General features: G+C 40.5%; 1 protein-coding gene across 1 annotated transcript; it reads right to left on the bottom strand.

Annotated features, from left to right (window-relative positions):
• Window positions 1-779: 779 nt before the first annotated feature.
• Window positions 780-14,119, bottom strand: ABHD10 (abhydrolase domain containing 10, depalmitoylase). Its single transcript, XM_072722877.1, has 5 exons — window positions 13,641-14,119; window positions 9,424-9,607; window positions 4,333-4,444; window positions 3,872-4,009; window positions 780-2,024 (listed from the first exon to the last, which is right to left on the bottom strand). The coding sequence occupies exons 1-5, from the start codon at window positions 13,777-13,779 to the stop codon at window positions 1,680-1,682; spliced, it is 918 nt and encodes a 305-aa protein (XP_072578978.1). The 5' UTR covers window positions 13,780-14,119; the 3' UTR covers window positions 780-1,679.
• Window positions 14,120-15,646: the final 1,527 nt, after the last annotated feature.

Below are 15,646 nucleotides of genomic sequence, written 5' to 3'. Positions count from 1 at the left end.
TGTGAAAGGCCCACCAGGTAAGCTTGTGATACTCAGTGCCCAGGTATCGGGAGCAGGCCACTAAGCCTCTGTCTGGTACCTATCACAATTCCAGACTCCCAGAAAGGTGTTGAGCACAAACCATACCGTTCATATAGTATAGACAGTTTAGTGAGCCACTTTTACCAGTTTCAGGGATGGTGGAAACCTCCTAAAAGTCAAGTTCCCAGACGCCAGCCAAGGGCTCACCTTGTAAGCTGGTCTCGCTGAGTCTACGCAGTCGGGCTTGCTATTTTAGCGTTCTCTGGCATGGGAATTTTATCCCAAAAATGTTCTTTCTGTAGGTCATGTTATCAATTTATTTTACTTTGACAGACACAACTTAAGCAGGCTAAATAAAGTCCAGCCAAATTTAAAAGCTAAAAGACACCACCTCATTGATATCAAGGCTCACTACGGTGTAAGCCCATTTTAGTTATTGAAAAACACCTTTGTACTAATTGCAGTTCATATTTTCTTACTATCTCCGCACTTCAGGAAGCCCTCTGACTTAGATGGGAGTCACTTGGCTCTTTGTTATTAAAGGCACATAATAGTAAAGGAATGTTTCTGCAGGCAGGCAATTATATAGAAAGATAAGTTGCCTCTTTAGAGTACTACATCAAGATCAAATCCCCCCATTTAAATGGCATATAAGCCAAAATTTAGAAATGATATATTTTCTTTATATCATTGTAAAGTTTTGAACATTTAAAAACAGATAACATTAAGTTCAAACATAACACGCAGAACATAATATATAAAGTATATCCTCACTTTTTGAACTTTATTATGCTTCAGACATTTTTCTGATCATTTCAGGTTTATTTCAATAAATATTGTCCTATATTTTGTGAACTGCATTTTAAAATCAGGAGCAATTTTACAAATCTCTGTACAGAACTGACATCAGACAAAAGACCAAAAAAAAAAAATATATCAAACTTTCTTAACAATTCTGAGAACACAATTAAGAGCTATCCCAGTTAACGTAAGCATTTAGCAGGTGAACATATCTTGAATAAAAAGCAGGAAATATTTTATTAAAAAAAAAACAACATGCAACATGTATAGACCTAGAGGGTATTAGATTAAGTGAAGTCACAGAAAGACAAATATGTTATGATTTCACTTATATGTGGAACCTAAAGAGCAAAGCAAATCAGAAAGAGACCCATTAATACAGAGAACAAATTGGTGATTGTCACAGGTAAGGGGGTGGGAGGATGGGCAAAAACAGGTGAAGGGGAGATACGGGCTCCAGTCATGGAATAAATCATAGGGATGAAAGGTACAGAGGGAACAGAGTCAATGGTGTTGTAATAGCACCATATGGTGACAGACGGTAACTACACTTGTGGTGGGCATAGGATAATACATAGAGTTGTCAAAATCACTATGTTGTACACCTGAAATTCTAACATTGTGTGTCAACTATACTTCAATTAAAAAATATCAAGGATTGAAGGAAGGAGAAAAATTTTCAAACAGCAACTTCTATTTTCTTTACAATTTGTATCATACTTCATTAAATAAGTATTCATGTGATATTTACAAAATATAGACAAAGAGGGAAAAACCTAAATATCAGGGCCTTTCACCTGTTATCCCTCCTCTAATCTCTTGGATCCATTAGTTTACATACCAACTAAAAATATGATCTAGTTAACTATAGTTGAAAGCTTATCAATTAAGTCATCAATAGTATAAACAAGAAGTTGAATGTCCGCTTTTTCCTTCATTCGGTGATCACTATGTTTTCGGAGAATGACATCTACATCTGTGCTGACTACTCGGTCAGCAACTTGTATGGACGTATGCCAAGGTATGACGTCATCTTTCATGCCATGGAGCAATCGTACAGGGCAGTTCACGGGGATCGGGCTATGTAACAAGCAGTGGTGTTCCGCTTCTTTAATGAAACTGTACTGAATGTGATAAATTCCTTCTTCACTGTACTTTGATGGCATGTCCCACATGCCTTTCATCTCTATTTCTTTTTTTACCTGTTAAGAAAAATGAGGAAAATAAAAGTTTTTATGCAACACTAACACATGCAATAGTCTTAAACAGTCCAAGGAAAGCAGTCCTGGAGGAAGAGGAAAAGAGATAAAAATGTAACAATGATAGTAATCAATAACTAAACAGTAGATGCAAGGTACTGTGACAAGGACTTTACACAGTGTCTCATAAGATCCTGTTAATGATTATTATTGCATTTTCTTTGCAAAAGAGGGTAGAAGAATCTAGAAGTTAAATTTCACATTTAAAGTTGACAGGGAACAACTGCTGTGGCTTGGTTTCAAACTTAGATTAAGCTTTATCAGGTAACATCTTAATTCAGGTGTTGCTTCACCCCAACTGAAAGGGAAAATGAAGGGGAGGAAAATTATTTCTTGGAGTCAGTTCGGGTATCATTCTCATTACACAAAACTAAATCTTAGGAATAACAATTGTTTAGATTTCAAGATCACAAAACTAAAAGTGTCTATAGGGCAGCCCCGGTGGCGCAGCAGTTTGGTGCCGCCTGCAGCCCGGGGTGTGATCTTGGAGACCCTGGATCGAGTCCCATGTCTGGCTCCCTGCACGGAGCCTGCTTCTCCCTCTGCCTGTGTCTCTACCCCTCTCTCTCTCTCTACGTGTCTCTCATGAATAAATAAATAAAATCTTTAAAAAAAAATATATATATATCTTCTATATGTGAAGTCATTAAAATAGGGATGGAATAAGGGGAGAAAAGAAAGAAAGAATCAGAATCAAAGAAAGCCTAGAACTAAAAATGAAAAATAAGATGGCAGTTACTCTGGACAATCAAACATATAACTTCAGGCTAAACATTAAAACAAACAAAAGTACTGTTTTTGCCTTTCAGATTCCTAGGGAATGAGAAAAAAATGTGTTGTTTTGGATGACAATGAAGTCTTCCAAATACTTCCTGAAAACTGAGCAAGGATATCATTAATACATTTATTCTCTTAAGATAAAACACAGGGTATCTTTTGATTCTTGAAGAAATTTAACATTTTAGATTATAATTTGTCTTATTTTTTAGATCATTTATCTTAAACAATGTTTCTAATTAAAGTCATATGCTTGTTATAGAAAACACAGGAAATACAGAAATTATAAAAAAAGTAATCGCACATAATTCCACCTCATGGATATAACCACCATTAATATTCTGGCTGACTTCCTTCCAGTATTAAACGTATGTCCACTACTAACAAATAAATTACTTTCATTTATTTCAGAAACCTCATTTCGACCATGATGTGCTGAAGAGGATGCTAATAAAGAAAAGCACTTTTTTTTTTTCTAAAGTGAGAATTAGTAGTAAAAAAAAATGCCAACTAAGTGTTTAAGCAGGAATGGCTAATTTCATCGACCGATGGTGTGTACTTGGAGCGCTTCACTGAGAGGCTCTGAGGCTGCTTTCAGGCTTAAATTTTTTTCAACATCGATGAGCCAAGTCTAACATGATCATAAGAATAGGTACTGTTTCCCATATGCCACAAAATAAAAATAAGAGGTACAAAAAGAGATCAAGATGTATGATACAAGTAGATAAATGTGATTAATAAAATGTTGCTAAAAAAAAAGAAATTTAAAGTGTGATCTCATCAACAGGGCTCAAATATTTGGCAGAATGATTTGAAGGGGCTGTGAAAAAAAGAAATCTTGAACAGTGGCCAATTATTTAAAGAAGGCAAGGAGATTATGTACAAAAGTGCAGCTAAGGCAAAAGATGAGCGAGCGTAGGAAGTCAAAGGACAATGACACATGAACAAATATTCAAAGACAGAGGGAGCAGGAGAATGACAGGATTTATACACTGAGGCTACTTGTGACTTACCTCAACAGGAAGCTGATTGAACTGTGTCACTAGGCCATCTACAGCTGTCGCTATGCCAATAAGTGCAACAACCTTTTGTGGCCTTGCGATCGCAGCATGAAACATAAGCCATCCACCGAGGCTACTTCCAACTAGTATCTAAAGTAAAAATTTATAAAGTTTTAAAGAGGAGTTTTTATTTTCTGTAAGCAGACTAAAAAGCTTATGTATGTACTTTTTTTCTTTTATATCCGTTAGCTCTCTGACTTTTAATATTTGGCATAAAGTAGAATTAAAACCATGATTACAGTGAAAAGTAAAAGGCTACTTACATTTTATGAGATAGTGAAAATGATAGAACTATTTTAAATCAAATACCAAAACTGATGGTAAAACACTTGAACTATTAAATTTTCATAGCTAAAGAAACAGCTCAAAAAGCATGAGGTTGGTCAATAATCAGATTTAACAAAAACAATTACCTGAGGTCCTTCAGCTACATCATCAATTATAGAAAGAACATCTTTTCTCCACTTTCCCACTGTGCATTCTTGTAAATTACCATCCGAATTTCCAACTCCTGACAAATCAAACCTAGAAAAAGGGAAAAACATAGGTCTATGTCTAGATATTTATCTATACATTTGCTTCTCTGATTTTTAAGAAACATAGCACATTTGTTATAATTACAATGCTTAAAATATATTAAAATAAAATACCGAGGTCAATATATATTTTAGCAGATCCTAGTGGTAGAACCTTCAAATATCACTTCCATCCATTCTCACCTCCCTCTGCCACCAGCGGCCACTCCATGTCACTAATCTCCTCTGACTGACTAGTGTGACAGACGGTCTCCTCCGGAGTCTTCCTGCCTCCCTTTCCGAACGTTGTATCTCTTCCCCATGCAGCAGTCAGTGATCCTTTTAAACCAAAAATCATGTCTTGCACAAACCTTCCAAAAGCTTTCTATAATCTTTAAATAAAATATCCAGTCCTTACCATAACGTGGCCTCTGACTACCTCTCTGATCTCATTTCTTCCTGTTCCTTCTCTGCAACTGCATCTTCACTTGCCTTCTTGAAGTTCGTGGACTACACCACCCATGATTTTGCCTCAGGAGTTTGACATCAGCTGCACTTTCCACATGGAACACTGGACACCTCCAGATAGTCACTTTGCTTGCTCCCTCACTTCATTCAGGCCTTCAGCTCCAACGTTTGTTTCATCCCCAGCGATGCCTTCTGTGACCACCCAACCCCAAACTGCTTCTCTCATCATCCTCAAATTCCTTACCCAACTTTATTTTCTTCATGGCATATGTTGCTGCTTGACCTATAAGAAATCTGACTGTTGGTGTGGTCTGTCTCCCACGCTCGAATGGAAGCACGAGGGGGCCCAGACTGCTTTGTTCAGCATTCCTTTCCTGGGGCCTAGACCAGTACTTTGCATGTGGTGAATGCGGAGTATTTACTAAATTAATGACAGGGAAAGAGGCAAATCAACCTCATGAACACCAGCTCATCCCCTTAGTTTGCTTCTCCTTCGAACTTTCTAGTTCTCCAGGTTCCAAGTCTGTGTGATCCGGGCATTTCACCTCTCTTTCCAGGCCTCAATTTAACAGATCATGAAGTATCATCATACCATGCCTGCAGATTACCTTAAACCCCCGTCCTACCGAACTATTCCAACCCCTGGGGAAGCCCTTTCGTAATGCCGAGCCTTTGCGTGCTATCCCACTGCCTGGCAAGCCTTCCTTCACCACTCCAGCTCCTGATCATCCTTTAAAACAAGACACTGCAAAAAAAAAAACAAAACAAAACAAAAAAAAAAAACAAGACACTGCCTTTGAGGCACATTCTTTGACATACATGCCCTGCTTACTACCATCACTTTCTTTTGTAAGTACTCACTCAATGCTTTTCTTATTATGTAGTCAGCAAATTTTAAGCAGATCGTTTTATGCAGATTAGTTTTTTCCAGGATACTGAATGCTGTGTGGCCTGTACCATCCTCCCTCACTCTCATTTCTCCTCCTCATCTCTGTCTCTGCAATCACACTGAAGGTCTCTGTCATGGTAAGCCTGGCCTATCACAGCAGCCTTCCATGTCTCTACGGCTAGTCTCTCTCCAAATGGATCCACTGCATACCTATCAGGTTTCTTCTGCAACATTATACTGACATGGCATTAACTTCAGTGATTCTCTGTGACATACAACATAAACATTCAGCATGTTAGCCTGTTTTTATAGACCATTATCTTCTGGTCATCTTGGGTCAACCTTTTATCATTTCGTCAGAGGCAACTGCTACCTTGGCCAAACAGATCAATCTGCTGTTAATCAACTAGCTCTTGCTTTCTGTCCTGTTTCATGCCTCATACTATTCTCTTTACCTGGAACACCTTCTTCCTATACTCTCAGAGCTTAGTCCAAATGACCCCTTTTCTCTGCTGGAAAAACTTCCCAGACAAGCTGAAGAAAAAAAGGTCTATCTAATGCAACTTATATAGAATTCATTTTTATCAGTCACCATGAATTGTTTATAACCTTCTCTGTAAGACAGTGTGCGTGCGTAATGTGCCTCATCATTCCTGTGAGACTATCAGAACTTTGGGGGTGGGGGACGAGGAAACACAATTCTTAGTTTTGTCTCTGCAATCTTCATGGAGACCAAAGATTGAGGCATGTAAACCTCATACACTAAGTATCACATCATATTCTAAGTAAATAAAAGTGGAGGATAAAAGTAGAATCACTGTATCCAAATATGAAGCTTTCAGGTTTTTCTCTTAAAATCTAGTGAAAACTAATAAATCCTAGTGTTTTTAGTGTACATGTAAGAACACATATGTGATAGATAGCATATAACATTTTCTTCGGGATTTATAAGTTATGGAGGAAGAAGAAATAAAAATTTTTAGATATAAAGTGAAAGAATTTGGGACCCGTGGATAATCGTGGAACAAAGCCACTGGTAAAAGTGCTGATCACAGTTATTACTTCTCTTCAATCCCGGGGACACAGCAGACAGACCCAGGAGAAGGAAGGCACCAGCCAATCCTCCTTTACCCTCCCCTGGTGGGCAATCGGGCAGCACTATTTGCTGCATCTTTTACAGCTGCCTTCCAAATATATGATGCTTGTAGAATACATGTAGAGCACCGCCCCACCCCCCGCAAGATGGAAATAAAAATACTTATAATAAAAGGTTTAAGTAAAAAAACAGTCACTCTGGTTGAATCCTAATCAAAGGACAAAGATATTTCAAACATATTAAGCTGTGTAAGACTTTAAAACACAGCAACACAACTCTATTCTAGTAGCCTCAACTCTAGGACATATTCCCATATCTAGAATTAAATATTCTATGACAAATAATTATGAGAGAATAACAGCCCTAACGCCATGTATTACATTCCTGAGTTCTGGCTCAATCTTATGTTAGGCATGGAGACAGGACAACAAGAAACCATTTTCTTAGAGCTGTATGTACCATTCCTTATATAATATACAAAACTAACCATTACCTCATTCAAGGTCCAAAACCTTACAGCCAAAAGCACAACAAAGTAAACTAGGAAACTGGAGTATCAAAGATAAAATCTAGAACAAGCTAAAAGACAATCAATAGTAATTGATGTGATTGCACCAAAGTTTGATAAAAGAAAATAAAAAAGAACGTGGTCAAATTAAAACTTTGTAGTGAAGGGCTATAGTTTTAAAAAAATTTATAAAGACATACTTAGGCTCTGTTTTAACACAGTACCATTTAATGGTCTGTACACATTATAATTCAATCATGTTTGTTTATCTTTAACAAATGCATTTCTTATGTATCCAAAATGCAGAAAACCCACCCATGTCATGTCTTATAGGGAGATGGGAACTGGTTACAGTATTTAGAGTCTCAGTTTAAATCCAAGAACCAGTAAACTAGCAATTTCTTGATTCAAATTCTTTTGAATGATGGCAATTTTTCTGATATTTTTCACATTTCGGTCCAGGTGGTCCCCCTTCCTGTACAACTCGTTCTTACCCAAATCTGAACTATCCTTCAATGTGCCTTTATAAAGTGTTTTTCATCACTTCAATCCCCAGTTTTCTCTCACCTTGTGCAATTAAGTATACTGTTCTTTTGACACAGTCATATTCTGATGAGTATTTTTGCCTAATTTCTCACATGTATTTTATCTTGTGCTTCCCCAAGCTGATCATTAAGAACAGCGGCCATATTTTAGAATTCACGGTGTTTTTTACAGTACCCAGTAATAGTGTTAGAAAGTCTACTTAGAAAAGATACAGTCTTCAGAATAACAGGTAAGTCAGAACAGATTTTTTTAAAGTTCTGAGCATGAAAATGAAACCATTCAGTTAACGATGAAAGGAGTTAACACTAAATCCATATAACTGACATACTCTCTGCTAATATATTGAATAAAATCTAAGTTTTTTTAAATTTATTATTTTACTTCTGAAAGATGTATTTTCTAGAGCCATAAAGTGAATGTTAGTGAAACTACTAACAGTTAAGATGAACAGATTTTTAGGCTGTTAGTGCTAGAATGGATTCAGAAATTATCTTTAGCTCAACTTCTCCCTTTTTTATGATAAGAATAGAAGTCCAATGTTTATCAGCCAACTCATCTTGTCATAGTGATTGCTAGAATTGATGCTAATACCCGTATTTCCTGAATTCCAGGCCAGTGTTCTTTCTACTAAACCATACTATCTCTTCTGGCAAATTAGGCACTATATAAAATGATTGTTACAGGTAAAAAAACCTAATAACAACAGTGTAATAAGCACATTACTTTACTAAAATAATTAACAGTATTAAATATTAGGAACTGTGAAATCAAATTTTGGTTAAACAACACATAGCCCCCTCTTATTTAGGCTTCCACATCTTCAGACTACTAGAGTGAGGGGAAAGAGAAAACTCAGTGGAAACATGAATTATACAATGCTAATTTTAGAATACCTTCATTTATTTATGCATACGGACAGGGAACACCAATGAAAATACAGCCAGAGAAATAAATTGAAGAGTTACAGACTGCACTTAACACCAAGGGAAAGAATGGGCTCAATATGAAGACAATGTGAAATGGGAACTTAAAGGATCTTAGGTAAGAGACATGAAAAATATACAATGTTCTTAAATACATATACTATATTTAAATACATATTTTAAAAATAGAGTTATAAAGGCCAAATAAAAGGCTTTAACTCTCCAATGGAAAGTCACAATATAATTACAAGGCATTACAAGAAAGCCAACTATTATCAGTAGCTTGCTGTCATGTTATATTATCATTTGTAAAGGGTTTATTTACCACTAATTTCCTTTCCTGTCAGTATTGGCAGAGTGGCACAAGGACCATCAAAAAAGGTCTTTTAAAGGTTGCATTCACGATAACCCTAAATCACAAGGTTAAAGTTTATAGGCCATTAACAGAAGTTAATCCATAAAAACACTGGCCATTTGCTTTTATTGGTTAGAGCAGAAATAATTCTCCATTGCCATGCTAAATGGTAGCAGTATTTTCTCTGAAACGTGTTGTTCCTACCTTATACAGGCGTGACCTAGAGATTTGCAAAATTCTTCAATCGCCAATGCTTTTGTACCATTCATATTAGAAAGATAGCCAGGGATGAAGATAACTCCTGGACTTTTGCCTTTTAGCTTCTTATAAGCCAGGTTTGGAAGCTCTGGTCGACTAAGGAAAGAGACTGATGTCTTTTGTCTGCAAGCTAAACACAGTACATAAAACATAAACTATAGTTCACAAATACTGTTTTTGGAAAACCATATACAATTGATCCTTGAACAACACGAGGGTTGGGGTGCTGACCCCTGTGTAGTCAAAAATCCATCTGTTAACTTCTGACTCCCCCAAAACTGAACTACTAATAGCCTACTGTTGATTGGAGGCCTTACAGATAACAGTGGATTAGCATATATTTTGTTATATTGTATTCTTACAACAAAGTAGGCTAGAGAAAAGGAAATGTTAAGAAAATCATATAGAAAACATATTTACAGTAGTGTACTCTATTTTTTTTTGGGGGAAAAAAAACAATGTGTAAGTGGACCCTTGCCGTCAAACCCATATTGTTCAAGGGTCAATTGCATATTTTCAATTTTAACTTGTCAAACTGATGTCAAAACGACTCCCATTTAAGAGGAAAAACAAAAAGACTTGAAGTACTAAAATCACAAGCTTATGCATGGTATTTCCTGAACTCATCAAAATCAGTGCCTTTGAGCAAGGCACTTGATTCTTGATTCTTCCAAAATACGCAATGAGGAGGAAATTCCAAGGCAATGAAAGCTAGAAACTTATAAAAAATGTTTTCCTGTTGCTGCTGTATCATCTGTCCTAAATACTATCAATCAATGTTCAGATTTATCTACACTAGTTTTAGTCTTCTATTGTCTGAGGGTTTTTATTTTTATTTTATTTATTTTTAAAAGTTATTTACTTATTTATTTATTTATTTAAAAAACAAATAACTTATTTATTCTTGAGAGACAGAGAGAGAGAGAGAGGCAGAGACACAGGTAGAGGGAGAAGCAGGCTCTAATGCAGGGAGCCCGACGTGGGACTCGATCCTGGGACTCCAGGACCACGCCCTGAGCCAAAGGCAGGCGCTCAACCACTGAGCCACCCAGGTGTCCCAAAAACTTTTTATTTACTTATCCATGAGAGACACAGAGAGAGAGGCAGAGATGCAGGCTCCATGCAGGGAGCCGACGTGGGACTCAATCCCGGGTCTTCCGGATCAGGCCCTGGGCTGAAGGTGATGCTAAACCACTGAGCCACCAGGGCTGTCCTTGTGAGTTTTTTGTACAATTTTTTTTCAGTGTTTGAGGAGTTTCACATTCTCTACTTTTTGGCAGGTTGGAGGAGAAACAAGTTTGGTCTGCCTTGAGATCTTGTTCCAAAGATGGGGGTGCTGGTGTGCCACTTTCACCTTTATCATGGGTGGCTCTCATGCCACCCACAAAATCATGGGCCATGGCTAATAACCAATCATGATTATTTTTCAGGTGAGGTGGGTTTAAAGAGCAGTTTCTTTACAAGTAACCTCGAATAACTTATAATAGTACTATATTTTGGAAAAAGATTTCTCATGGGTCTCTGCAATCACTTATGTGTTTTATGTGTTGGTCTGGCTTGCTGTGGATGGTACACAGATCTTCACACAATTTAAGTACAATAGTACAACTGACAAACCTTATATAAGGTTACTTCATTTTGTTGTTTTTGAAATTTCTTCCCTACCACAGAATCTGTACTTGTTCTTAAAAAAAGGTGAAAAGACATTTTAAAAAATTGAGTTATTTATAATCCCACCTCCTCCTTCCAAAGAAATTAGGTTTGTGGGGGGCCTGGGTGGCTCAGCTGTTTAAGTGTCCAACTCTTGATTTCAGCCCAGGTCACGATCTTGGTGTGAGATGGAGGCCAACATCCGGCTCCGTGATGAGTGTGGAGCCTGCTTGGGATTCTCTCTCCCACCCCTCCCTGTGTGCACACACATTCGTGTTCTTTCTCAATAAATTAAATAAATAAATAAATAAATAAATAAATAACCATTAGGTTTGTGTATTTCCTAACAATCTTGTTCTAGACCAACAGAATCTCTTCTACTAAATGAAACCTTCCTCTACTTTATTGTGGCCGATGGAAACATCTTGGCCCCCTTCATGGGGCTGATAAAAGCTTTCATTTTGGATTTGAGGCTTGAACTCATGAATCTATGATCAAGAGTCCTACACTCTACCAACTGATCCAGCCAGGCAGCCCGAGAAGCTGATTTTTAAAAAACCGAATTAAAGGCCTTACGGTACCCCTATTACATATAAGTGTGTTTCAAAGTTTCAGTATATCATGAAATGTGCCAAATTAAAAGTTTTAGCAACGGGCAGCCCCGGTGGCTCAGCGGTTTAGCGCCTGCCTTCGGCCCAGGGTGTGATCCCGGAGACCTGGGATCCAGTCCTGCATCGGGCTCCCTGTGTGGAGCCTGCTTCTCCCTCTGCCTGTGTCTCTGCCTCTCTCTCTCTCTCTCTCTCTGTGTGTGTGTGTATGTGTGTGTCTGTCATGAATAAATAAACAAAACCTTAAAAAAAAAAAAAAACCCGTTTAGTAACAACCAGGGCTAGTCGGGGCCAGTTATGCTGGCTGGTGGACTGCATTTGCAAAAATGTCATCTTCCCCTTTCCTTAAAAAAAAAATCCCTCCTATCCTCTTCTGGATATTACTTCCCAAAACAGGAATTTCTCTCTCAGACAATTACAACGGACTTCATTTTGGTGAGCTGTAAGTGGACAGCGTTTTCTTAACATTATAAATGATCTTACTGTATACAACAAGGGTTAGCTCAAACTGACGCTCGGTGATGTGTTGAATAGATGAAAAGCTATCACAACCTAGTTAATGAACTGACGCACTATGCCTCACTAGAGGAACTTAGGTATAAACAAGCCTTTAGGTTGTATCCAATTAAGCGTAAGGTTTTTAAAAAATATTTTATTTATTTATTCATGAGAGAGAGTGAGAGAGAGAGAGAGAGAGAGAGGCAGAGACACAGGCAGAGGCAGAAGCAGGCTCCATGAAGGGAGACTGACACGGGAGTCTACCCCGGGTCTCCAGGGTCACCCCCTGGCTGAAGGTGGCACTGAACAGCTGAGCCACCCGGGCTACCCCCCATAAGGTCTTTTGAGAATGTTAAACCAGCAGAAATAATGCCAGCTTCGACTGAAAGGGACAGAGATAGGACAAAATGAAGGATGAGTCAGACTCTCAAAATTATACAGTTAGCAAACAGGCTTGAAGTTATTCTTCCTTTTCCTTGAAGTCCATGCTTACAGCTGAGTAATTTCATCAGCTTGTTATTTTTTTTTTTTTAAGATTTTATTTATTCATGACAGACACAGAGAGAGAGAGGCAGAGACCCAGGCAGAGGGAGAGGCAGGCTCCACTCAGGGAGCCCGAAGTGGGACTCGACCCCGGGACTCCAGGGTCACGCCCCGGGCTGCAGGCGGCGCAGAGCCCGCCGGGCCCCCGACGGCTGCCCAATTAACCATAAGTTAAACTGTATTATATACATTTAAAAATTTCAACCAAGACCAAGGGTATAAAGCACTGACAGGTTCCACTCCCAGCACAAGCGCACCTGATAGCCTGTACGTCAAAAACGTAAAACATCACAAAGGCGGAGAGAATTCAAAGACACGATTCAGAAAGAATGATCGTATATACTGCGGGTGGAGCGGGACGGGGAAACAGCAGACTCACAAGATGGAAATACAAGGAAAACACTGTCGTTTTTGGAGCAGACGCCAGTTTCCTCCGAAGGGTAAGGACTGCGGTCTGCGCTGAGCGCGGAGCCCGGGGAAGGCAAACTCAGATGAGGCTCGACGGCGACGGCGACGCCTTCGCAACGACGACGCCAAGTCCCGCCGTAGGCCCCCTCCCGTGATGCATCCGAACAAAGGGTCAAGACCCCTAAACTCCTTGGGCTCCGGGAGACACGAGCAACGGCTGCGCTGCAGACGCGCGGCTTCGCTTCCCCGGGGAGGCCGGCAGAGCAGCCGCAGCTCGGGGCTGCGCGGACTGCCCGTCAGCTACCGCCCGGGCCCCGCAGCCCCTCCCACCGGGGCCGTCCTCCCGCCCCCGCCGGGCGGGCGGCGAGAGCGTTTGCGAGCTGGCGCCCCAGACCGCACGAGACAGGCACGTCCGCGAGCGCGCGTGCTGCTTTCTCCCGCCGTCAGGACACTGACCTGGGGGCCACCGCGGAGTCCCCTCGGGCTTCCTTGCGAGCCAGGCGCTGAGGCCCCGGCGGAAGCCGAAGACCGCCGCTCCGCCCCACCTCCAGCAAGGCACCCGGGCGCCCAGAGCCGCCAAGCGCAGCCCCGCCATCTTCGCACCTCGCCGACCCGCACGGCCGCCGAGCGCCGCGACCCGGACTGCGCATGCGCCGCCGGCCGGAAGCCGGGACTGCCCAAGTGGTACCCGGAAGGGCGGGGAGGGTCCCGCGAGAGCGCGCAGGCGCAGAGCGGTGTCGCCTCCGTCCCCGTCCCCGTCTCGCCAGGGCAGCGCCCGCCGGACGGCTCCCCTGTGATGGCTTGGGGCGCGCTGAGTGGCCCGGGCGCGGCGACCTCGGTGGGCAGGCAGCCGTTCCGTGGCTGGAGGCGCCGGAGAAGCCGTGAGGCCGCGTTCCAAGGAAACCCTGGCATCGTCCCGGGGGACGCCGGGGAGGGAAGCGCGGGATGCGAGGCGGCGGCGATTCGAGATGGACGGTTTCAAGCCTTCCCGGAAGTGCTGCCGAGATCTGACCCGAATCCTGCCAACCCCCCCCCCCCCCTCGTTTTTGCACCAGCTCTCCGGATGCCCGACTGCTGAATTTTTGGGTTGTTCTCTCCCTTCTCCCGTGTTACGCGCAAGAAAAGAGATACCAGTGGATGATTGACCTCAAAGGAAGAATAAAATTGAGGGGATTTAAATACGCTTTGGGAGAATATAGTTTGGGAATAGAAGGGCTTTCTTGAGCATGAGATGAAACCCTCCAATCCTAAAACAAAACAAAAACAACAACAAACTGCATGTGTATTTCAGCTTTTCCAATGGCAAAAGTCCCCTCGAGTCAAATGAGAGTCTAGAAAAACTAATTCTACAGCACAGATAACAGAACATTCTATCGACTTGCTCCTAGAAATAAGGGGGAAAAATCTATGATTTCAACAGCATTGGACGAGAGCTGTGAATAGGCAATTTGTATGTAGAGATGTCCAACTTCACTAATTGAAACGTGAATTAAAAAGAAATAACTTTTTTTTCCTGACCCATCAAATTGGCAAAAACTTAAAAAAGCGATTCATGGCAAGGATGCTGGGAAACTGGCACTCGTGTAGGTTGGTGGGGAAGTTAATTGCTAAATTCTTCTGTCAAGGGATCTCACCAAATCCATTACAATTTAAAATACATGTCATTTTCAATGTCCTTGACCAAGTGGTCCCAGTTTATGACTGTCCTGTAGAAAATAATACTAGTTCCTAAGGACGCATATCATCTGCTACAGCATCATTTTTAGAAGGAAGCAGCAGAAAAAAAAAATAGTCAATAGAAAAATGGTTGCATCAATTGTACAAGGGTTTCTGAATTTTAGCTCTGGCAGCCTTCAAATTAGTCCTGGGGGCCTCTGTCGGCACCAACAGGTTTTTTTCTACTCATCAACTCGTTTATTTCTACTTCAGATTACTGTGACTGGTATAATACTTAAGGAAAGCCACGTTAGTATGTTGTCATAAAGTTTGGAGCAATGATTGGAGCTGGAGGTAAGTGCAAAGTTTGCTTATAGTGAATCCGGCCTATCTTTGGAGTCTTGAGAACTTGTCTTATTGGGACATACTAAAAATGTTGGATAATTAAAAATTAAATAGATCTGTCTTGAGTGGTGTAGTGCCAGAAATAGATTGCAAGGAGGGCTGCTTGATTTCAGGACACATTCCAAAAGTTGTTGAGCTGTTGTGCCAGTTCTCCATTAGACCCATTGTAGACTCCAAAGGAACTAAATCGCTACGGTGGTACACCATGCACGTCAGTTCACTATCCCTTATATCTTAATAATAAATATTTCTCACTGTGGTTTTTGGATAACTGCAATTCTTCTCGATCATTCCTTTCCCTATTCTGTCCCTTTATTTTTGCTGATTGTCTTGCACTTTATGTACAACAAAATGAAGATAATAATCTGATCTGTCCCCACAGTGGGAAAAGCACTGTACAA

This window comes from Vulpes vulpes, chromosome 1, assembly GCF_048418805.1.
Source record: "Vulpes vulpes isolate BD-2025 chromosome 1, VulVul3, whole genome shotgun sequence".
Taxonomy (NCBI): Eukaryota; Metazoa; Chordata; class Mammalia; order Carnivora; family Canidae; genus Vulpes; species Vulpes vulpes.
This window is presented reverse-complemented; position numbering and strand designations above follow the sequence as displayed.